At 38.3% G+C, this 25499-nt stretch overlaps 1 protein-coding gene across 2 annotated transcripts; it reads left to right on the plus strand.

The window, feature by feature from the left end:
* Positions 1-353: 353 nt before the first annotated feature.
* Positions 354-24201, plus strand: Dcun1d5 (defective in cullin neddylation 1 domain containing 5). 2 transcript variants are annotated; one of them, XM_027415189.2, is made up of 9 exons: positions 354-690; positions 2287-2378; positions 7620-7690; positions 8492-8583; positions 20744-20852; positions 20930-21034; positions 22507-22609; positions 23326-23334; positions 24005-24201. In XM_027415189.2, the coding sequence occupies exons 1-9, from the start codon at positions 614-616 to the stop codon at positions 24058-24060; spliced, it is 714 nt and encodes a 237-aa protein (XP_027270990.1). In that variant the 5' UTR covers positions 354-613; the 3' UTR covers positions 24061-24201. The 2 variants fall into 2 exon arrangements, with proteins under 2 accessions (XP_027270990.1, XP_027270991.1); XM_027415190.2 differs by lacking the exon at positions 23326-23334.
* Positions 24202-25499: the final 1298 nt, after the last annotated feature.

Raw genomic sequence — 25499 nt, forward strand, 5'->3', positions numbered from 1 at the left:
CCGTTCCCCGAAGCCCTCTTTAGTAAGTCCCCAGTTTTCCAAGTATCTGGTCCAAGAGGCGAATCCCTTCTAGTGCGGGACGCTGCTCTCAGGCCCGCCGTGCGACCGAGGGGCTGGAGACGCTGACACTCGCGCGTGGCTCCTCACCAGGCTCCTTCGCTCGCCCGTGCCTTGATGAAGGACGTACCGCGGGGCAGCCGCCCGACAAACCCAGGAGAAGCGGCCTCCCGCCGCGGAGACGCCAGCTATGGGGAACCCGGACGCAAACGCCTAGCCCTCCGGGAGCCCGCCCCCCCCGCCCCGCCCCCCCCGCGCCCGCGAGCTCCACGCGCGTAACTTCCGGCCCGCAGCCATCCGCTTCCGGGTCAGCCTGAGCCGCCTGCTCCTGGAGACTAGCGGAGGTGCCTCGCTGTCGGCGATCCCTGCCCCTGGAGAGCCCGAGCCGCGGTATCGCCGGGCCAAGCCCCCGCCGTGCCGTCCCGGGCCGCCCCGAAGAGGACACCCAGGCCCGGGCCGCCGCGGGGTCGCTCCCTGGCAGGCGGGAGCCGGCGCTGCGGCGGAGCGCGACCCCCGTCCCCGGCCGCCCTGTCCGCCTCGCCGGGGAAGGCGGAAGATGCCAGTGAAGAAGAAAAGAAAAGCTCCCGGAGTGGCAGCGGAGGACGCGGGCCTCAAAAAGTGTAAAATCTCCAGGTACCGGCAGCCCCCACCCCGCCCCGCAGGGTCCCCTCCCTCGGTGCGGGACCGGCTCCGGCTCGGCTCCGGCTCCGGCCGCCGGCTGGGGCGAGCGGGGCGAGCGCTCTCCTCGGCCGGGCGGGCGGGCGGTGAGCGGGCGCGGGGCCCGACCTGGTGTGCGCCGGTGCCTGGGCTCTGGCGTGCTTGGACGAGCCCCGAGATTCGCCCCACACTGTTTTCTGCGTGCCCAGAGGGTAGGAGAGACACAAGCGCACGTCAGCCGTGCTCCTTACCCCTGCCTCCCCCTTCACCCTGCCTCCCAAACGGGAGAGCAGACCTGCCGAGGTGCACAGCGTCCCCGGTCTCACCAGATCAAGAGGGATTGGCCTGGCCCACACATTGTTAAATGTCAGGAGTGTGAAGAAAGAGCAGAGCATGAAGAATTTTGACAGCTGCCTTGGGAATGGCAGAAAGGAAGCCCAGCTGTAATTGGTCGCCCGAGTTAGCATTTGAAGTGGCCTAACGCAGACTACCTCAGCAGGGGGCCTTTGAAATGGCTGGAGCCCCAGCAGGAGGCACCTTGCCTCCACTCCACCTGAACCAGCCCCCTTCATAGGGTTGGGAAGGCTCTGCTTGCTTTTTATTTTCTAGCGTTCAGACGCTGTTGGCTCTTCAGTCAATTTTAGTTATTTGTAAGCTGTTGTGCTGTGTGTTCTCTTAGAGAGTGAGAGCCCTTTGCTCCCTTTGTGGCATATTCAGTCATCCCAGAAGCTTTGCTGCGGAAAGTCATTGCAATTTAGCTTTAAGGAGTGGGTCCCCCGTCCCCCCTCCTCCAATAAGGTGACACAACCTAAAAATGCTACCATTAAAACGAGAGAGCCAGCACTACACAAAGGAACAGCTCTTTAAGGAGAGGTGCAATGAGAAATGCACTGCTTAAAATGTGAGGGAGGTGACTTGCTTAATCCTCATCTTTTTGCAATCAGTTCTTTTTTTCTCGGTGTGTTTTAGCAAAAGAGCCCAAGGAATATTTCCTGGGTGATTAATGTGATAATTTTCTTTATGCCTTTTGATAGTTATCATTCTGCTTGACATTTATTAGCTGTTTTTCAGAATCATACCTAATATATTTAAGGCAGTTAAAACAGTTAGTTGAAGGGCAGTATCATTAGACTTAAAGTGATTCGACCTAAATTATAAAGTCGGGATTTCCACACAAATCAGTAGTAGAAGCGCAGTAAGGCTTTTCGTCATTCAGTGAGACATATTACATATATGGAGAGAGCAAGCCCAGCAGCAGAAGTAAAGCCCTCAGTTCAGAAAGAGTGTTTTGTACTTTCTTTTCTAGTCTTGGGTGGGTGCACTTCTGAGGAAATAATTCTAGTTACTGTTCTTGGAATTTGGTAGCAAGCAAAGTGGTATTTGGGGTTTTATTGGTCAGAAATTCTTATGCATACAGTTCAGGTCCATACTGCTAATGCCTAATTCCTTCCCCCATAATGCTAATTTAAAAACCACTTTGTTTCATTTGCATGGAAGCAACTTTGCTGAGCCTAGTTTTTCACTAAGATTCTCAAGTCTTAGTGAGTCCTAGACAATTGTATGTTTTCTAAGCTATTGCAGATCCCAGCCTCCTGCTAGACTAATCAGTGGAGAGGAAGATTTTTCAAGAAAGAAGTGCCTGGCTTGGTTTTATGAATATGCAGGTAATGAAATTCATGGAAAAAGATACCAGTCATGTGCATTTAAAAGTGGTCTTATTCTTTAAACATTATTTATTGCTGGCCTGTTATGTTTTAGTACTGTGTACCAGGATTAGGGTCAAGGCTAAAGGGTAATGGATCGGCTAAGAATTTAGAGCTATTTCAAGACTGGTTTTTCTTTAAATATGTATTAGGTAAGAAAGGAGAAACTTATTTACTGTTTGTGTATAAATATAGCAACAGCCAACATTAGACAAATTGAAAATGTATTCTGGGAAAGAGGTGGGTAAAACATTTTGTTTGTTTTGATTTTCAAGGCAGAGTTTCTCTAGTCCTGTCTGGAACTCATCAGTAAACCAGGCTGCCTTTGAATTCAGAGATCCACCTGCTCTGCTGGGATCTCCACATCCAGCTTCATAAAGCTTTTCTACTCAGTATTCTAGGAAATAATATGCAAAGCATTTTTCTGTTCAACATTCTCTATTTCTTCTGAACTAGAAACATTTTCTGAAGCTTTTGGGGTGGTGTGGCAAACAATTTAAATTTCAGAGATAATGCACATTTACCCTTTAATTTTAATTTTCACAACAAATACAATAAAAAAAACAGAATGATAATAATACTGTATATTAAGTAGTAGATCTTGAAGACACATAATTGACAGGATACAAAATCCAACCTTGAAAGTATCAGGAGAACCTTCTTGGAGAAGCAAGCTAACCTCAGCTGAGTCCAACAAATGGTTGATGAAAAGGCAAACCTGTGAACAAAAATACAAGTTCGGTGGACACACCTTAAATCTCAGCACTCAGAGGCAGGCGGATCTCTTCGAGTTGGAGGCCAGCCTGGTCTACAAGGAGAGTTCCAGGACAGTCAAGGCTGTTACACAGGAAAACCCTGTTTTGGTTGGGAGTGGGGTGGGGAGAGGACAGACACAACACCTTTGTTTCCCACTTATTGCTAATTTCTTCACAAGAATATATGACAGTTTTCCCCTGATATTAAAGCTATTTTTCCTCTTTCCTGTCTTCTACCTGCTTTTATCTTTTTCTGTCTTTTATCATTATCACTGTCAAAAGTATTGCTTAAAGTAAAAATACTTCGTAGTGATTGCCTTATATTTGTACTAGCCATGTTAAGGTCTAAAGTGTATCCTCTTAACTTACAAAGTTAACTGTATGGAAAGCTACACTCCTTTGAAAAGGGGGCAGCAACTTCACTATCAGCAGAATGATCCCAATTGTATAATGCAGAATAGAATCTTTCTAGATCTGGGGGAATAAATGCTATTACTGGTATCCCAAGACAACCACTAACCCAATTTAAATATAGAGAATTCATTTTTTTTACTGACCTCTATTTAAAGTGTTGACCCATTATTAAAAAATGCCAGCTATACATATACACTATAGAATCAAAAGGTTCTCATATTCACTTAAAAAGGTTACTAGATCCCATAAAGATTAATTTGTGTGTGTGTGTGTGTTTCTTTCTTTTTCTTTTTTTCTTTTTTTCTTTTTCCCCCTTTTAGGTCTTATTGAAACTTTCCTGGGTATTCTAAGATTTGAATTCAATATTTATTTCTATTCTGACATTTTTAATTGTCAGTAATTTGACAGTAATTATTAACTGTCATTGTTCCCTGGAACAATTGTGATAAGTATATCATTTTCCTTATAACCATCTGTTAAGTAAGAGATGTTATCCTCATTTTATGAATGAAAACTGAGGCTTAGATTAACTTGCCAGTGATGATACTGCCCAAGAGCCAGATTCCCACCCTAGTTGACCCTCAAGACAAAATTACAGAAATGGCAAATCATTTTTACTTCTGAAAAAATGTTAGTAAAGAACACTTGAGGTTATCTTCTCTCATTCAGTGAGTCATTTGATGAATATTTATTAAACACTTTTCTGTGAATCTAGCACTGGGATAGTACTTGGGATATAAATGAAAAAAATCAGGACATGAGCTCTGCCTTCCAATTTGGCTTCTTGTGAGGAAGACCTACAGTAAACAGTATGTGTAGGGAAGGAAATTACAGCTAATGGAGGCTCATCTAAGTAATATGTGGAAGTACTAGTGTCTCAGACAGTCCTTAAGGAAGTGTCCACAGAAGCTATTTTGGCAGAAGCTTCTCTGTTAAGGAGATCAGTCATCCTTCGTGGTGGAGACAAAAGCTAGGCCCACTCAGAGTAAATGATACATGCAAAGCCTTAGCACACAGTACCTGATACATGTCAGAACTCAGTGTGTTAGGCAGTATGCTATTAACAACCTTCGAGCATCTTCAGGTGTGTATGCATGTGTGTTAACTAGTCTCTTGTATAGGTCTTTGTTAAGGCACTGTAACTAAGCATGTTTTGTTTTTTGTTTCCTGAGTATTTATTATGACATTGTATTAAACCTTGAACATGTACCTGGGAACATGTATATTTTAAAAATAAAATAGAGTGGTGTTTCCATGTACCCTCCTTAGAGACATGTGATCATGTATAGGTTCCTTACAATTCTCTGTAAATGCTATATAGAATTTGAATAGTGGTTAGAGGAAAAAAGCCGTGCGTGTTCAGTACAGAGGGTTCTTTATCTTCCAGATGCTCAGGTGCATTTTTTCTTCTCTTTCTTTTAGACAGGGCTCACTATGTGGCCATGGCTGGCCTGGAACTTGCTGTGTAGACCACATTGACTTTTTGTTGGTGGTAGTGATAGTTTTTCAAGGGCTACACGGGGTTTCTCTGTAGCCATAGGTGTACTAAAATATAACTCTGTAGACCAGGCTGGCTTCAAACCTGTAGAGCTCTGCCTGCCTCTGCCTCCTAAGTGTTGGAACTAAAGGCATGTGCCACTAAGCCTGACTATCTTGAGATATTTTTAGTGAGCAGCTTGTTGAATTCATGGATATACAACTTAATATATAGAAAGCCAGTTGTATATTAGCCCTCTATGGGGGAAAACAGAGCATTTTTTATCTGTCACAAAAATTTTAAAAAATATATAGAATTACATAGTCTAAGTGCAATAAGGTGAGCTAAATCATTTCCATGACTGCTTAATTTGAGTGGAAATCAAAGAGCTTGAAAGAATTAATTGAATTCAGTTACATTTTACCCAGTTGTAGTTATATGAGAAGACTATAGTATTATTGACATTTGTCAGAGAGTGTGTGAAGTTTGATATAGGCTTTGCTTTACACTTAGGCCTATTATTTTCATTATTTTGGGGGGGGTGGGGGGAGTAACAACACAGACCTTGTCTACATAAGATCATATGTATGTTTTATATAGAACCATCTCTAATTTCTAATTGTTCGTTAACATCACCTTATTGATCCCATAGTAGATGGCTATATTACATTGGTTTTGTGTTGTATCTGTAGTCTGTACTGTGAAATGTACCTGCTAAAATTAGTTTAATCTATAACTTAAGTCTGTAGTGTTTTGTTTTGATGCAGGGTCCTGTGTAGCCCAGGCTAGCCTTGAACTCTTAAATCTTGCCTCTACTTCCCAAGTACTGGGATTATAAACTTGTGTCACTTTGACTAGCTAAAGCTGGGATATTTTCTAATTGTTCAAGAAAGGAAAGTTAAAATGTGCAAGGGGGACACAGTCTCAAGAAGTAAAATTCATGATCTCATTTTTGGGATCTAGACAATCTAATAATAAGTATATTTGTAAACAAACTTATATGTAGAGACAGTGCTACACGGAGAGACAGTGTGACATGTAGAAAAGAACAAGAAAGCCTAAACTATTAGGGGATGAGGAAGAATGGAGAAGGAAATAGGTATGTTATTTGTAAATGGAGTTTTTAATTGGTCTAAGTAAAAACACCTGCAGTCAGATAAAGAGGAAAATGCTGAGAGATCAGAGAGGAACAAACTATTGTTACACCTTACCTCCTGAGCATCTCCGCAGATAAGAGAGCAAGTTCCTGTTTCTCCCTGCTTATATCCTGCTTCCACCCAGCTACCTCATTTCCTGTCCGTCTGTACAGACTTCTATGGTTAGCTAGTGGCACACTCCATTCTCTGACCTTCAGACAGGCTTTATTTGAACAATCCAGGTATCACCACAGTTATTGATAGAGGAAATAAACAAGACTAATTGCTTTTCTAACTCTTGTCATGGTATCTTATTTTGGTGGTGGATAAGTGCATAAAAGTACATCCAATAATAAAAGTAAAAAATCAAATGTGAAGCTTTTGGATGCTTTTCCAACTAAGAAGTTCATTCAGGTGTGTAAACATTGGCCTACTTAGCTTTAATGTCTGGTGTTTATTTTATTTATTTATTTATTTTTATTGGTTTTCGAGACAGGTTTTCTCTGTGTAGCTTTGGAGCCTATCCTGGCACTTGCTCTGGAGACCAGGCTGGCCTTGAACTCACAGAGATCCGCCTGCCTCTACCTCCCGAGTGTTGGGATCAAAGGCATTCACCACCAATGCTCAGCAAGTCTGGTGTTTTTATTTCTAGATTGTTTTGTTTTGTTTTGTTTAAATAATAAGGAAAATAGAGGCTTTTTGGATAATGTAATACTGTTTCAAGACATTTTTGTAGTGATATGTCATATTTCAAATCATGACATTTGCTTTAGGTCATTTTTAGGCATAGGAGAATTGGCAATGATAATTACTCTATTTTGTGAATCTGATAACAAAAAACAAAGTTCAAAGGATTACATTGACTTTTAGAGATCTAGTTTAAAATAAGAAACAAAAAAGATAATTTAAACTCCATATGCTGTATAGCCTTACATTGTCAAAAGTTTTATTCAGAGTAAGTTCTTAGTAGATTTTTAAAAAAAAAAAATGAATAAGTTTGTGTTGTTTGGTTTGTTCTTTTTGTAAACTACTGATTTATACTAGTGGAATATTTCTTTACTGCTCATTAAAAAAAAAAAGTCCTTAACTCACTGGGTATGGTAGCTCGCACCTTTAATCCCATTACTTAGACATAGATGCAGGTGATTTTCTGTGAATTCCAGGCCAGCCTGGGCTACATAGTGATACCTAAAAAACAAAAAGAAAAAAGTTCTTAATTCATATTGAAATATATTTAAGGAATAAAATCTTTAAATATTTATACTTTTCAGAACTATGCTAAAATTTAAATTCACTTATTTGTAAAAAAAAATAATTAGAATATTTTCATGTATGCCTTTAGTGTCATAGCTTAATTCATGTTCATAATAAATGTAATAAAATATATGAATTTTTTTTTTTTTTTTTTTTGTCTTTGAAGGTCCTGATGAAGTTGTAGGGCCAGAAGGAATGGAAAAATTTTGTGAAGACATTGGTGTTGAACCTGAAAATGTATGTTTTATTTCTTTTTTTTTCTTTTTTTTTTTTTTTGTTTTGTTTTGTTTTTTGAGACAAGGTTTCTCTGTGTAGCTTTGGAGCTTATCCTGGCACTCGCTCTGGAAACCAGGCTGGCCTTGAACTCACAGAGATCGCCTGCCTCTGCCTCCCTAGTGCTGGGATTAAAGGCTTGTGCCACCAACGCCCGGCTATTTCTAAGTAAAATGAAATATAAGTGGATTACAACATTTTCATAAATTTCTGAAAATTGAGGCTTCATATTTCTGAGAATATGAAGATATTTGTCTTCATGTTTAATATTGTAAATTCACACTAGGGTTTTTATTTTTATTTTTTTAAGATTTGTGCATTTATTATGTATACTGTGTTCTGCCTGCATGTATGCCTGCAGGCCAGAAGAGGGCACCAGATTTCGTTATGGATGGTTGTGAGCCACCATTGGGTTGCTGGGAATTGAACTCAGGACCTCTGGAAGAGCAGTCAGTGCTCTTAAATGCTGAGCCATCTCTCCAGCCCACACTAGGGTTTTTTTTTTTTTTTTTTTTTTTTTTTTAAATCAGCCTAAGTTGGTCAGGTTGTCTCTTGATACAAATACAGTTTGTAATATAATGAGAGTCAACATTCCTAAATGCTGCCTGAAGATTGGCACATCTCAGCTATTTCATAGTGACGATCTAGAAGCTGTACTGTCTAATAGTGGACAACTGGAAATAATTGTTTAAGACTGTTACCATGATGAATGTAGCCATGATCATCGCTGACTTTTCCCTGTCCTTTATGTTCTCTGCTTTTCAGATTATTATGTTAGTTTTAGCGTGGAAATTGGAGGCTGAAAGCATGGGATTTTTTACCAAGGAAGAATGGTTAAAGGGAATGACCTCATTACAGTAAGAACATTTTCTAAAAAACAAATTTGGTGATATTTTGTGTTTCATCATTTTCAGGAGTAAGATTTCACTTTAAAATAATCAAATTGTTTGATTTGTAAAAATCAGTTTTGGAACTGGCAAAATTATATTATGGTTTTGACAAATGAAACTCAGGCTAATTGAAACATACTGAGTCATTTCACGGGTAAACTATAAATGGTCAAAGGATTAGTTGACAGGTTTATCTGAGTAACAAAAGTTTTTCCCCACTCTTATACAAAACTCCACTCTAAGAATTTATCACTGGACAGTCCTTCGACTGCCTCACTTTCTTTTGTAATCAGTATAAAGATAGAGGTACACGGTGCTTTAGTGAGCTATTTCCTAATAATTTACAGAGGATCAAAGTACAATGTTTTTTGGCTCCTGTATAGGTGTTTTAGCCATTTGTAGTTATATATGTTCAGATGGAGATGTCATCCTGAAATATTTTCATAAATTTCAAAATTACTTCGTTATTCAGATAATTTACTTTGCCGTTCCAGAGTAAAGTGTGTACTTTCAATTCAATTAGGAATAGTGTGGTAATTTTCTATTATGTATGTTCATAATGTTCCATCAGAATGTTATTTAACATTCTAAAATATTTTCATATTTTAAAGTATTACTTTATTGTTCATTGTTTCCCATCGCTTGGGGTTAAACCTAGGACTTGACACATGTTAACCCAGTGCTCTACCACAGAGCCACATTCCTAACCCCAGTTAAGTTAAGGCAGATACTGTATTGTTAGCTCTAGAGTTTTTGGTGTTGACTATGGTTTTATTAGCACGTGTAAACTATCCTTAATTCTTATTTATCTGTCCCTCAGTTCTTAAGAAAGGATGTCTGTTTGCTTACAAGGCAGTGACATTTATGTATTTGAATTTTCATGTCTATTGTTTTATTCTCTTTTTGAACCATTTTTTAAAATGTCTTTTTTGTGTGCTTTTTAAACATGTTAGTGTGTGTGTGTACAAGCATGGATGTGTACACGTATACACCGGAATATGCCCTATCGTTGTGTGACTGTGGTAAGATTTGTTGGAAAGAGGTTAGGTGGGGGATGTGACTCGTAGATGTTCGGTAGGTAAGTTCATACATACATACATACATACATACATACATACATACATAGATGTTCGGTAGGTAAGTTCATACATACGTACATACATACATACATACATACATACATACATACATATCTAGATGTACATACACATACTCATTCCTTGGGTAAAAACCTTTTCTCAGATGAATCCAGTCATAATTTCTAGCATAGAACATAAAATAAGTTTTCCCATGTAATTTATAAATAAGGAGTGTGAAATACAAGACAGTCAAAATATTTCATTTATGGATTGTTTAAACCATTATTTTAATTTTATAGTATTTTTCAGAGAAGAGTGAATTCTGTCATGCCTTAATTCTAAGGTTCTTTAAAATACTTCTCACCATTTAATTAGCTTTTAATAAAAAGATTATGTAGAAATAGAATTTTTTAAAAAATATACTCATTTTTTGTGAAGCTTTATCAGGCTTATTAACATTACCAAAATGGTAAAAAATATTTTGATATTACAGTACATGTTGTGTTACTATTTTTTCTTGGTTCCTTTTGGGGAGTCTTAACTGATAAATGATTTCATATTAAACAAAAAAGTTCCTCATTTGATTTTTTTCATAGTTAATATAATATAGAGCTTCTGTGTTTCAAAATGTATAACTACAAAATGTCTTATATTTATTCCTGAATGATTAGTATGTGGTCATAAGTACAAGCATAGGATTCCATAGCCCATGAGTATGGTTTCTGTTGTCATTCTCCTACAGAGAGCTCACAGACTATGCAAACAACCCCAGAAGTGTGTCTCAGGTATCATCCCCTTGACCCGATGATAGAATAACATAGTCTTGAAATTTGCCTGGTGAAAGGCAGTTTCCCTTCCTTGTAATTTGGACAGCATGGTCTTCCCCAATTGGCCAAATTTATTGCTTCTTTTTTTCTTATAGTAAACTTGTAGTGAGATAGTTTGTAATTTAAAATTTAAGATAGGAGATGCAAACTAATGTATCTTATGGATAGGCATGAATGTATTTGATTTAACATAATAAAATATAAAATTTTTTAGTCTCTTTCCTGTGAGATGATGATGTTGTTGTCTTAGAATCTAACCTAAGAATTTCAAGGTCTTCAAATCATCAATCGAATTGTTTCAACTTACTTTGTTAATTCATAGAAATCTTGAGTAGAATGCCACTAAAGAACAATCTGGTAGTTACAACAAAAATATTGAACTAAAATAATCACAACCAGTTATCTACATTGTATAATGCTTCACAATTATTGCAATACTTTTTTTTTAAACAGTTGTCTTGAGGCTTTCCTTATAGATGTTATATAAATGACTGTCCATTTGTATGAAATAATTTGTCAGGCACAGACTTACAGATAACTGAATGCAAGTTGACTATTTTATGTTTCATGGGGTTTAATCTGGTTGTTAGATTCTTAAGGTATATAACATGGCCAAGGTGAATTTAAAATTCCAGCTATGTGGAATAATATTGTTGCATTATTTGGTACTTTATCTAACATGAAGAAATTTAAACCATTTGTTAATATGTTAGAGATATTAGAACATGATCTTTTTTGGGGGGAGGGTTGTTTTGTTTTTCCGAGACAGGGTTTCTCTATAGCTTTGGAGCATGTCCTGGAATTTGCTCTGTAGACCAGGCTGGTCTCGAATTCACAGAGCTTCATCCACCAGTCTCTGCCTCCTAAGTGCTGGGATTAAAAGTGTGTACCACCACCCAACCCCATCCCTCACCCCCAGCAACAATCAGATTTTTGAGCTCAGGAATCACACAAGAGTTTTGCCGTAGTGTTTAAGTGAATGTTCTTGGTGTTTTAGGGTCTTGAGAATTGATGGAAGCTAAATCTTGTTCTTGTTAAGATGTTCTGTACTTTACCCACACAGTTTCCCATGTTGTTGGGATGTAGACCATTATTTTTCTGAGTCTGAAGATCATAGTTCTAAAGATACATGTAAGTTTTTTCTTCCAACATTTTAAACTAGGTAGAAAACTTGTCCCACATCTGCTAGCTAAAATTTGGGTGTTGGCATACATGTTAAATATGCTGGCTAAGAAAACTGTGATTACAGTCTTTTGAAGGGGTTGTACTTGGTCATAATAATGAAGAGCAGTGGTAGTAACCATAAAGTAACAGTGGTAATGACAGTGAACAGTCCTAGTATTATAGTAAATCTCCTTCTACAAAGGGCCATGTTGAATATTTTCTGGCTTGACACTTGGACTTTGAAGATTTAAAGGGGAAAGAACTTATTTGACTTAATCTATTTTTTTGTTGTTGTTTGTATTTTGTTTTGTTTTGTTATTTGTTTGTTTCTGCTTTTCAAAACTGTTTCTCTGTTTAACAGTCCTGGCCATCCTGGAACTTGGTTGTAGACTAGGCTGGCCTTGAACTCTCACAGATATGCCTGCTTCTGATTCCCAAGTGCTGAGATTAAAGGCATGTCACCACACTGGGTTTATTTAATCTTAAGAAAGGGGGAGGAGGATGGGGGACATTGACTTGGTTTTTGTTTGTTTGGTTTTTGTAGGCTGAGAGTAGTTTAGATACAGTGGCGTGATAGGTGTGGTGTGTGACTCCCCTTCATTTGGAGTTGAAGCCAACTACTGATTGCCATTAGCATTCCTCTCTGTTCTCCTCAGTCAGCCTGACAATTTCAAAATGTCTTCCTCTACATTTCAGTACCATGAGAGGTAGATAGTATTTATCTAGTTGGTAAATGTGCTGTAGAGAAGGTCTGTTATATGTCAGTGTGCCACCAAATGCTACTGAGATTCACACATAGGGAAGAGAGCCTCATTTAGATCTGCCACATTAATGAACTTTCTTCTTGGTTAAAACACTTTCTTGACTTATTTTTTTTTTTCAAATCCTTATGTTGAAATTGCAGTTCATTCTGTACTCATTCAAGCCACCATGTTCTCTGGGAATCTTACATTAGCAGGAAACCTAAACTCTCTAAGGTTTTATTTAGATGTTACTCAAAACATGATCTCTTTCTGTTCGTGATGGACTGTTTAACTATATATAAAGTTCTGAGAGGACTGACATTCTGAACTACTGAGTTTATGTGGGAATTGTGTGTTGATAATTGCCTGGGTATGGTTACTGGTTTTGCTAGTTCTGTTCATATGCTTGTAATATTGGTAATAAATACTGAGCTTTTGGCTTTATCATTACCTTAATAAAGATAAATAAGGGTTGGAGAAGTGGTTCAGAAGTTAAAAGCTGGCTGTTATTTCAGAAAACTTAGACACAGTTCTCGGCAGCCACATGGTAGCTCACAACAATCTGTAACTGACCTCTACAGACACTTGGCGCACATGTGCACAGGCATACAGGGACACAGAACACCCATACTTATAAAAATAAATAAGGGGGGGAAGCACATTTCATGATGTTAGTTTCTCCCTCTGCTCAAGATCTACATTAGACCATTATGGATGCTAGGACTTGTTTGAACATGTGTAGTGTAGTAGGAATGCATTGGCTTCTGTGTGCCGCAGAGGGAGCACAGTTAAGCTAAGAGCTGTGCTAAGAATTTTACACATATGTATTCCCATGTGATATTTACTAATCTCTGGAATTGTTCTTGTTTGGAAGTCAGGAAACTGGTGTTACCATAAGTCTTTTCGCCAAAAGCCACCCTAGCCCTACCACCATGTGGGCGCTTTCCACCAGCTGCCCGAGTTCTGTCCACCGAGTTAGGGCCCCAAATAACACACAGAGACTTATATTAGGTACAAATGCTGCTTGGCCAATGACTAGGATTTCTCATCTGTTAGCTCAGTTTTAATTATCATAAATCTATATATTTTATAAGCCTTATCTTATAGAGGATGCCTTCTGCTGGAGCCCTCTCTTGCCGGTGGATCACATGACTCCAGAGCAGAGACCAGGAGGAAGAGAGCAGGGGGCCCAATTCCTTCTTGCCCTTGTTTATGAGTCTCCCTGCTATGTCACTTCCTGCCTGGATCACCACTTCTTTACTCCATTTCCCAGAATCCTCAACTCCTAGTCCTGTCTAACTTGCTGCCTCTTTGGCCAGACAGTCTTTATTTATCATCCATTGAGACAAACACATACACAGAAGCACTTGCCCCCATCAAACTGGGGCTGGGAAGGTGGCTGAGTGGATACAAGAGTTACAACACATGCATGAGGGCCAGAGTTTGTGTGCCAGTGCCCATACCAAAAGGATGGGTGGGAATCAGTGTGTAACCCACAGAACTGGGTTGGCAGAGATAGGGCATCCCTGCAGTAAGGTGCTAACTAGACTAGCCAAATCAGTGAGCTCCAGGTTTAGTGGAAGATCCTGCCTCAGAAAATAGGGTGGAGAGTGGTCAGAGAAGGCACTGGATATTGTCTTCCACCTTGTCAACACGTACATCTAACCAGCACTGTATGCACTGCACATACATGCTACATACACATGCAGAAGGAATAAGGAAACCAAGTTGAAAGGGTTAATTTATCTTGAGGCTGTCCTGTGAAGTTATTCCTATGTTTTAGGAGATTTTACATTTAATTATGTATATGTATATATGTGTCTGTATGTAGTTATGTCTACATGAGTGCACGTGGCTGTGGAAACCAGAGGGGTAGTCACCTCAAGATGTTTTATAGGTATATAAAATAGGCATACAAATCAAACATGCTGATAATAAATAAATAAAATTTATTTTAAAACACATATAATTTATCACTTATGCAAGACAGGAAATTTACATACTAATGAGAGTGATATGCTTATTTATCTTTACATAAGAATTAAGTCAGGAGCTGAAGAAATGACTCAGTAGTTAAAAGCAGTTGATGCCTTGGAGGAGGAGGGGTCTTCAGTTCCTTGCATTATCTCCATCCCCATCCCACATGGTGGCTAATGCCCTCTAGAACTCCGGTTCCAAATAATCCCATGCACTGTTCTGGGCCCTGCAGGCTCTAATGCATGTGCTGCACAGACATGCAGGCCAGTAAAATACCCACACACGTAAATCTTTTTTAAAACTTAGCTAAACATTAGTTGCTTAATATATTTGTAGACCGTCTATGGTGTTTTTCAGAATCAGAATTGAGCAATATTTATAATTGCTGAGAGGAGAAAACATACATAACATGGTGCAAAATGACTATGTAGAGCTATATCAGACGTTTTAAAGATTATGCCCTAATCCCAACCAAAATTTAAGTCAGTAGCTTAAACTTTTTTATTATTGTTTTACTTTATTTTGTGTGCATTGGTGTGAAGAAGTCAGATCCCCTAGAACTGGAGTTACATACAGTTGTGAGCAGCCATGTGGGTGCTGGGAGTTGAACCCTGATCCTCTGGAAGAGCTGCCAGTGTTCTTAACAGCTGAGCCATATCTCCAGCCCCCTTAAAACAGCACTTTTTAAAACAAAGCATTATGTAGCACTATAGAATATAAAGGTATCCTAATTTTATACATGCTGAAAAGTGATGGTAGGAAAACACTAAATTGGTTCTCTATAATTAAATAATCAAGTCTCTAGAATGGAGAAAGCTTTGTATGTATGTACAATGAAGAAACTGTTGTTTGTCACAATATTCTGGAACCTAAGCCAAGGTATTTGAGGCTGCATTTGCTGGCATTTGTCTGGCTAATTCACACAGTGCATTGTGTATGGGTTGTGTTCAGAACCAAGGCTACAGTAAAGTTAGCTGATTCAATCTGGACAAACACCACCAGAAACACCTCGTTGTTTAATTTTGTTAACTAATTTTTTATGATTGTGTGTTTGGAAAATTTTGACTGTTGCCAAAGTTTTATAACTTGGCCCATATACACATTTTACTTACTTATATGATTGTCCCATATGGAGCTGTGACTCATATAGGATGCTTTAAGGAGCTGTAAATAATGTTGGTATGTTCCAGTGGATTCTTGTCTCCCTAGTGACTGCTCAGTCATTGTGTGTTGCGTGATTGTGTTTGATGCATTCTTTTTCTTCAGACAGAAACTTTAAATTTATCATAATTTAATATGCTATCTATCTTGTCGTTTATATTTAGGTCATGCTTTATTTAACATACTTTTAGAGTCTCCTGTAATACTGTCCAAGAAAGCAGAACTCCCCTCCTATCAGAGGACCTGTGTTAATGCTATTAAATTAATTTTCAAACTTTGTTAGGCAATATCTTACTTCATTTTAACTTTTTGCCATCTTAAGTAGCAAGTCTTATGTAAGAGTCTGCATTTTGGGGTGTATCCTAAAATGTGAAAGCATTTTAAAGCTATAAGCCTATAAAAGATAGGATCCTGATTTAAGTCATGACACAGAAGGGAGTAAATGTAACTGAATATGGAGTACTCAATGAATATTTTCAGCTAATTCAGAGATCAAGTTTCCAAGCATCATTTTAGTAATGTGTGAAATGAGATGTGTTCCCATGACAGAGGTTGAATGGATTTGTAGCTTCCACTAGAGCTTACGGTTTCACTTAGTGTTTTTGTGCTCTTTGACATCAGTTCCTGAGAGAGTAATTTCTAATGGGTAGTCAGAATAGATTTTTCAACTAGCCATGGCCAAGACAGACTCACCAAAAAAAAAAAAAAAGACCCCATTTATGGCAGTACAACAGACTAAGTGTAAAAAATTAATTTCCATGGAAAATGGTTAGTGCTCAATAAAATATAAAGGCTTATTTTGAAAAGGCATACTGTAACTCATGTATAAATTACAGAAAATAATCCAAAGCCAGACATGATGAGAGGGGTCACTGTGCAGATTATACATCTGCAGTCTGTTTGGCCTTTATTTCGAGGGCACCCATATCATACTCTTTGTCCCCTAAGATCTGGCTAATAACCTGTCATGCATTTTAATAACAAGACATATTTTAAGACCTTCTGAAATCACATTAGATTACTCCCAGATAGGGACTGATGACAAGCTCAGTAAATGGGTACTCGATTGCCTGAGACATTTTGTTGTTGATATAGCTCTAGGTACTGTGCAGCTAACACACAGTGTAAAGCCCTATCATTTTTTCTTGGTGTATTTTACCGCTTTTTTGTTTAGCACATGTTGGATCACTTAGGATTGCTATGTCTTGATGGGTTGACCTCATACTGTTATACAATTATCCTCTCTGTTCTGATCATTTTCTTTGAGGTTTCATTAGTTGACACAGATACAGGCACTATTACTTTCTTTTGGCCATTTTCTGCAAAAGGTCATTTTCAAATCTCTTGTTTTGTCATTCTTAATTTACCATATAAAATAATAGGTTTTACTGTATTTTCATAATATATATTGTGCTTTGTTAATATCTACCCTTCACTCCCCCCTCCATCTTTGCTTTATGCATCATTATATTGGTTTTTGAAGTTTGTTCAAAACAGTATGTCTGGTTGAATTTTGTTTATAAACCCAGGCTATGTATATCTTCTAATTGGTCCGTTTAGAACACATGATATTGAAATATGAGGGCATATTTTACAGTCCAGGCATTTCCACTTTGTTCTTCATTACACTTTATGTTTCTTTTTGTAGATTTCTTCCCTTTTTTGCAGTTTTATTTTAGTAAGTTAGCCATAACCATTGAAGCATTTTTATGGCAGCTGCTTTAAAATGAGAGATATGTGTAAACATTACTTTTGAAATCTCTCTTCTTATCATGGTAAGTGATCTTTTTATTGAAACTTGGACAATCTGGTCATTATGCCATGGACCCTGGATCTTGCTCATTACTTTTGTTTTTTAATTATCATCCTGTACCACCACTCCAGGAGGAGAGAGTCTGCTGTGCAGGTGCAAGGAGAAATTAAAGCTACCATTCTACCCTCAAGGGGGATGTGTTGTTTTACTCCTGAGCAGGAGTAAGAGCCCAGCATCCTGACACTTTGTCAGGAACTGGTAGGAGTGCTTTGTTACTGTCTCATACATACAAAGTCACAATGCTATTGCAGTTGTACCCTCATTACTACTGAGTGTTGCTGAAGGTCTTAACTCATCATCAAGGAACCCCGACAGCACCTTTGGGCAGAGGAAGTTTGGCTGATTGTTATTCTCTAGAGTGAGCACAAGTCCATGCGCTTGTGTAGCATCTGTGACACTGTAGGGTTTGAGGAATTGGTCTTACTGTGCTCTGATGAACATGGACACATTAAGACACTAATTCAGTCTCCTCTGCCATTGCCAGGAGTTGGACTGCTATATTTGGTGATACTTGACTGGAATAGTGTTCACAGTTAGAGCCTTCTATCTTCATAGGCTACTTCTTTCTTAGTCTTCTTGAAACCGGGACATTGCTAGACCAGTTCTGGATCACTGAGCTATACCTCCAGCACTTCTTTTTCCCCACAAAGAAAATTGTTTTATTTTTTAACAAAATAAAATGTAATAAGATAAAACAAAAGCTATCATATCAAAGTTGGACAAGCCAACAGAAAAATAAAACAGCCCCAAGAGAAGGCATAAGAATCAGACCTACTCATTCATGAATTCAGGATTCCCACAAAAGTACTAAACTGAAAGCTGAGGACCTGGTGCAAACGGTGCAGGCCCTGTTCATGCTGCGTCAGTCTCCGAGAGTTCATATGACCTTTGCTCAGGTTGATTTAGAGGGCCTTGTTCTCCTGGTGTCCTCCATTCCTCTGGCTCTTACATATATATAGGTACTCTTTTTGCCTCTCCTACGGGGTTCCTTGAGCTCTGAGGGGAGGGATCGGATGGCGACAGCCCATCTAGAGCTATGTGTTCTGAAGTCTCTCCCTCTGTGTTGTAATGTCTGGCTGTGGGTTCCCATCTGCTGCAGGAGGAAGCTTTTCTGGTAATGGCTGAATAAGGTGCTGATCTATGAGTGCAGCAGCATGCCATTAGGAGTCATTGCTGCCTTTTTAAGGACCGGTAGTTTCTTCTCCTTTTCTCCTGTCTCTTTCTCTATGTGTGGTATGTATATATGTGTGGGCACACATGTGCAGTTGCACATATATGTGTGTGCTTGTCAGTGTAGAGACCTATGTGTCATCTTCAGTTACTCTCACTCTACAGGCAGGGTCACTCAGTTGAAAACAGCTCAGTCAGCATCTGCCTGGCATGGCAACTTGGTCCACAGCTTACGTGACAAGCACTTTATTCACTGAACCATCATCGCCCCAGTGGTTCTGTTGTTGCCTCTGCCTCCCCAGAGCTGGGATTAATAGGCATTTGCCACCACACTCAACTTGCTGTCATCTGCAGCTTCAAGGATATCTGAGGCAAAAAGAAACTGAGTGCATTTATCACATGTCATTCTTCCAAGTCTTTTCATTTCAGAATTTTAAGATCTTGCTACAATAAACCTAGACTGGCCTTGAACATAGAATTTTCCTGCCTCAACTTCTCAAATGTTGAGATTACATACATGTGTGCCTTCATTCAGAATCTTCTTAGATTTTGTATAATCCATGTGGGTTAGCTAATCTTAGCAGAAGAGAGAAAGGAACACACTCCTCAATGTTGCTGAAATTGGTAATGCATTTTCTCTAAGAAAGTTCAGGACCCACTCTTCTCTCATCCCCTTAGGGTTACTGCCCTCCTGTAGCCATTCATGTCCAAACACATTGAAAGACTTTGTCTGTATTGGTTTTCTCCAGGTCTTCTTTTCTTGTTCTCTTTTAAACCTGTTTTGAGAAGTTTATTGCTTCCGCTCCTGAAACACATCTTTTGAAAGTTAGCACTCAGAATTGAGTAATACAAGCAGTAAATTCTTAACAAAATTTGTGGTCACATGGAAGGAAATTGCACAAAAAAGGAAATCTGCAGTCTCAAATGCTATATTAAATGACTTAAATTCTGGCCATAATGGGCAAGAAAACAACTAAAAGTGAAAAAAAAAAAAGATGCTAACATAGGTTAAAAATATACATAATTTTAACCAGCATTAGATTTTTTTGCTACTTAAAATTGTTCTTTGACAATGTCATACATGTATATAATGCATGCTGTCATCTCCCATCCTTATAATGTCCTCTTAAATCAGATTTCATGTTAAGTAACAGAAGGATCAGAAAAATTTAAATAGTAAAAACAGGTTACAAAGGAACAGAATGTTTGGCCAAAATTTGAATGGTAAGTAGTTATAAGTCTATCTTCTATCTAGTTTGGACACATGTTAATTGCAGTATTTAAAAATTTTCACAAAATAGTTTTTAAATAATCCTTGATTCATTTTCTAATGCTATAAAATTGTTATCAAAGCTAGCAAGGAGTATTTTTTAAAAGTCCCTATCAGTATGTTGAACAGATAACAAGATGGCTTTTTATAGATACTAAAGATTTAATTAACAGTAGTGATATGCCAAAATCTTTTCAGCTTTATAAAATTATGACCCATATCACATAGATCTCTCGTTGGTGACTTAAGATAATGAAAATCTCGGTTAAATTTTAGAAGGCCAAGTGTGTGTGTCTCATCATGAATTCTGAAATTTGGTTTGAGTGGTTACAATAGATGATATACCTTCTTTAATCAAGGGAAGTCCGGTGATTTCATGTAGACGGCAAGTTGAGTTAGGTCTTGAGTTCTACTTTGCATCCTTTCCAATAGAAGAAATATAGTGTCCTGAATCATAGCTGTGACTTTTGAAAACACCTAGAGTGCAGGAAGGATATGGGAAGTGACCAGAAAACCCAGTAGTGGAGTTTAACAGCATTAGAAAACCAGCAAGACTTTTGAGTATTCCAATGATTGAGATGTTTCTGCTTACTGTCTTCATCTTTAGAAATTAGTTAAATTGTTTGCATCATTTGCTCAGCCCTTGAGAAGAGGCAGTACTTGGATTAAAAATTGGGTCTGGAGCCCAATAGGCAGGCATTCTGACTCTCACACCAAGACATGTTTGTGATTGAGATGTTTATTTTTCTTGATGAAGTTAATACAGTGTACTCTGATTGTCAAGTTTTCTCTGCTTTATTATTGCATTGGTATTTTAAAATATGTCTTTAGTTGAACTTGTCCTACTGAAAGTGCCAGAGCTAAAGAATGTTCCTATATGCACTTGGTCTTAGAATGCTTTCCTTCTGACCTCTGTCTTTAAGGTGTGACTGCACAGAAAAGTTACAGAGCAGATTTGATTTTCTGCGCTCACAGCTGAATGACATCTCATCATTTAAGAATATCTACAGATATGCCTTTGATTTTGCAAGGGTAGGTACAGCTTCCCCTTCAGATCCTAAGTGGTTTTATTTTATGAGTGTACTTACATTTTCTCACTAATATTGTAGGATAAAGATCAGAGAAGCCTTGATATTGATACTGCTAAGTCTATGTTAGCTCTGCTGCTTGGGAGAACATGGCCGCTCTTTTCAGTATTTTATCAGTACCTGGAGGTATGTATGGGCATTTTAAAATGTTTGAAAATGCATTTTTAAGGAACAAATTCTGTACTTTAAAATTTTTATATGAGTAATTAAATCTGCTAAAATATGTACCATATTGTCAGTTTTAGACATAAATTTGTATTATTTATATATTCTGTACATAATATAGTTGGGAACTGGAGTGTAATTTGGTGATAGAACACGTGCTTTGCATTTTAAGGGATTTTCGTTCTCCCTAGGAGGAATCCCAGGAAAACTATTTTATCATAGACATTTCCTATAAACCTAATTTCTTGAGGTTTTAATGTTAATATTTTGTACGCACAGATCTGAGCATGGCTGTAACAGTTATCCACTGCACTGCTGACTCTGCAGTGTGTGCTGCATCACAGAATAAACATCCCGTAGGAGCTGTGCTGCACCTGCCAGCTAGCTCAAGACATCTGCTTTTCCACTCTTCGCTTTGTGTGATTCTGTTTAGTTTTAAACCTTTCCGCTTGAGTTTTGGGGACATATGTCTAACCATTTCTTAAATAGAGCTGCCTTTTCTATCAGAAATAACATCATGTCATGTGGTTTACTTGTCACAGTAACTTTTCCAGAGCACTTTTATTTAAAACCTGGAGAAATGAGTTTTGTACATTGGTAAATTTTTATGGCAAGTAAAAGTTGACATTTTTGATTAATGATACATATCTTCCTCCTGTTAGTCGATCAAAAATACATTTAGCTAAATACAAAAATATTAACTTCTGTGGGGCTCTGAAAAAAAAAAAAAACGAGATATGTTCAAGCAAGTTTTACCATTTAGTAGTTGAGGAAATCAGGTATGGGATTAGCTTAGTATTGGATTTTTATTTTTGTTGTTTGGTGGTAGTGGTGATTGGGTTTTGTTTTGGGGGGAAATGGTTTGTGTTTTGATGGAGGCATTGACAGAGAGTCTTGCTAGATAGCCCAGGCCATCCTTGAACTCATGATCATCCTGTCTCTGCTTCCCAAGTGCTGGGATCACAGGTGTGTGTCACCATACCTAGTTGTCCTGCTGGGGAAGAAACCCTGAGCACCTGCCCACCAAGCTCTCTGCCACAGAAGTCACTTTCCCAAGAGCACTCAATTGAGTGTTCACGTTGTGATTCAGATCCAAGCTCATAGTGTTCCCACTACTGCTGTGGATGCTCTCTTCAAAATGTAGCTGATGCACACAAATACATTCTGTATAGTGGAAACCACACTGTCAGACCAACTGAGTGTTCTAGTGGAGAGCCACATGGGTGTACATACATGTAAATCTCAGTGTTAGTCTTACTGCCTTTCAGAAAAGAAAATATATGATAACCTAAAGGAGTCTAGAACAGCACGTAGTTAAGAAAGGAAGAAATATGTTAGAAAAGACCAAATAAATGGAAAATGAGAGTCACTAAATTCAAGCCCCAATAAGAATGTTGGTTCTGTAGTCCACATTTTTATATCATTTTCCACAGCAATCAAAGTATCGAGTTATGAACAAAGATCAGTGGTACAATGTATTAGAATTCAGCAGAACAGTTCATGCCGATCTTAGTAACTACGATGAAGATGGTGCTTGTAAGTATATCATGCATTCCTATGAAAATAAAATTCCTAAAAATGTTAAACGAATTTGTGCATTCTGAGGCATTAACAGAAAGTTTGAAATAGTGTAACAGTAACTCATTATTTAGTCAGGATATGGGGGAGGCAGAGTCTAGGTTCAGCAATGTTGTAAAATCTATGCTAGTGAATAAGTGACTAGACATTACAGCTAAATGATCATTTCTCAAGCTAGAAGCCAAAATCCTACTTTTTACTTGCCTTTTCAGTAGAAGGAAAGTTTCACTCATGCATTAAAAGGACAAAGGCACAACTAATAAGCCAACTTAATTCTGTAGAATTCTTAATTAAACTTAAATCTCTACTGTCACTTGGAGCGCTGCAGTGTTTCAGTGTTCATATGGGGTACGTGGAAAGGTGCCTTGCTTTATAACAAAAATGGACATAGCACACTTGATGCAAAAGAGACAAGGTACTACCAAAGAGATAGCCTGCCTCGAGTATATAGTGTTTTTTCCCTACAGGATCACGTAGAATTTAATTCTTGTTTGAAGAAATACTTATTTTCTGCAGTAGGCTAACAGCCCGAGAGCTACATAGAGCCTGCAGACATGTATATCTGTGTATGTTGAGCCAACATTTAAAACTGAGAGGTTTGGTATAAAAATAAACTTGTACATTTATTTGAACTATCAGAAAATCTGACACATTGCACCTGTATTCCTTTGTAGGTTTCAGAGGTTGGAACCAAGTAGTGGCTTGTGTTGAACTTGCTCTCCAGTTTGGCAGTCCACGCAGTATTCCAACATTGCCATTTACTGCTTTGCCTGCCCGGCTGTTTTTGTATGGTCTGCTAAAAGCAAGAGAGAAAAGAACACCCAGAGGTTTTATGTTTTGAGAAAAACAAGACAAGCATATCTCTTCGTGGTCATACTTTCCATACATTTTGAGATACTGAATTCCATACATCACAAATACTGAAACCTCATTTAAATTGCCCACTTGGCTTCTGTTGGTAAACATTTGGAACCTCTACATTCTAAAACTTCTTTTTTAGACTAGCAGTCAGTTAGGTAGTAGGTGTTTGCTTTATGCTATTCTTTTTACTGTGTCTCATTTTTAGAATAAAGTTAGTCTCACGTGGCCATTCCCCCTTAACAAGTGCTCATACTTGTTGATGTAGCAGAAATATGTTTGCTGAGTGTTTAACACCAGTGCTGTGGGGAAAGGTTCGTTTTGTCTCATTTATAGGGGAGTTCATGAAACACTCCTAGAGAAGGAAATAACCCTGGGGAAAGAAAACAAACAGAAAGCAGTAGCTGAAGGACAGGTTAGGTGGGCCCTTGCCACCTCAGAGCTTGTTAGAGGGATGAGTCTACTGAATCTTAACAACTTGTTTCTTCTGTCTAGGGCCGGTTCTACTTGATGAATTTGTTGAGTGGCAAAAAATCCGTCAAACATCATAGCAAGAACTGTTGTGAAGAAAATGCAAATCTTGTGAAGAAAATACAGAAAGAGGGAGGATATACAAGGGTGCATTTTCACTCACGAAAGACTTCTCATAGTACTTTTTTCCTTTTTTTTAAAGGAAGTTTTCTTGTTACATGTGATGGGCACTGAGCCACACGTCTTCTGAGACTGAATATTGACGTTTTTGTTTCAAGTTATGTTTTTAACATTTATTTCAGAACAATAAAGATTCAGATTTGTGACAAAGGCCTTAAAGTGAAGATGTCCATTGAGTGTCAGTGGTATTTATTTTAGTAAATTTTATTTCTTGAATTTTTGAAGTTCTAAATCACTGAGTTTGTAGAACTTTAAAGACTTTAAGCAATCTAAATATTTGGAAGTGTAGCCTGTCAATGGTCTGGCTGCTGATATATCTTTTTGCATAATTAGAAAGCATAGTAACTTTAATTTGTGGGGTATTGTTTACTGATATCAGCTAATGGTGTGGGAAGGGCTCCAACTTTAGGTTTCTATAAAAGCTGTTTTATGTACCAACCTTATAAAGAGTGTAGGGTTGGAAACATTATGTTTAAGTTGTCTTATTTTCTAATCATTAGGTGTTCTCAATAAGCGTTCTTAATGTGAATTGTAAATTTTCTCTACTTCTGTTAAGTTACAAAGCTCTTTTTTGCAAGAGCAAGGTCAGACATTCTTAAGGATAGTGTATTAGGACAATATTGAAGTTATGTTCTTTCTCATGATTATTTTAGTAATTAGCACGTTTTTTAGCCACGTAGATACATGGATTTTGCTAAGAGTGCTTTGTCTGCCTTCAGAATAAGTGAGTGTCAATGTTGTAGATTGGTTATGATATACACTGGAGAAGAAGATAAATAGCAAGAAATCATGAGAGATTGGTGTAATTGTACACTTCATGAGGCCATTTACTTTGTTCCCCTATGTGAGGGTTAGACCCAGACCTCTGTGAGCCTCTGTCCTGACCTACCCCCCCAGCCCCAGTGCCATTCTCAGTCACACATTTGCTGTTTATCTCGGACTACTTGCAGAAAGGTTGGGGCAACCTTGTATAATTTATATGGAAGGCACATTTTAGATTAACACCAGGTGTGTCTGTCCATTGCTTGTGAGATTGTCCAGTGTCCTCGATGTGTGAACTGTTCACACTCAAAAGTCCACAAGCCACAACTTGAGTATACTCGATTCCATTTTATGAGTAGCAAGTATTAGATACTCCCCCTCCCCCGCCCCCAAAACAATTTCAGTTAGGATTTACAGTAAAGGTTGACTTTTTATTATTTTTATGGTGAATTTGTTTTATGGTGAATGATTCTTAGCACTGATTGTTTAAGGAAGAATATCATTCTGAAGACTTTATTTGCCTTTTGGTTGACAAGCAAGGAGATCATGATTGCTAGTGTTTTGCTTGCCTTCTTAA

Source organism: Cricetulus griseus, chromosome 4 (genome assembly GCF_003668045.3).
Source record: "Cricetulus griseus strain 17A/GY chromosome 4, alternate assembly CriGri-PICRH-1.0, whole genome shotgun sequence".
Classification (NCBI taxonomy): domain Eukaryota; kingdom Metazoa; phylum Chordata; class Mammalia; order Rodentia; family Cricetidae; genus Cricetulus; species Cricetulus griseus.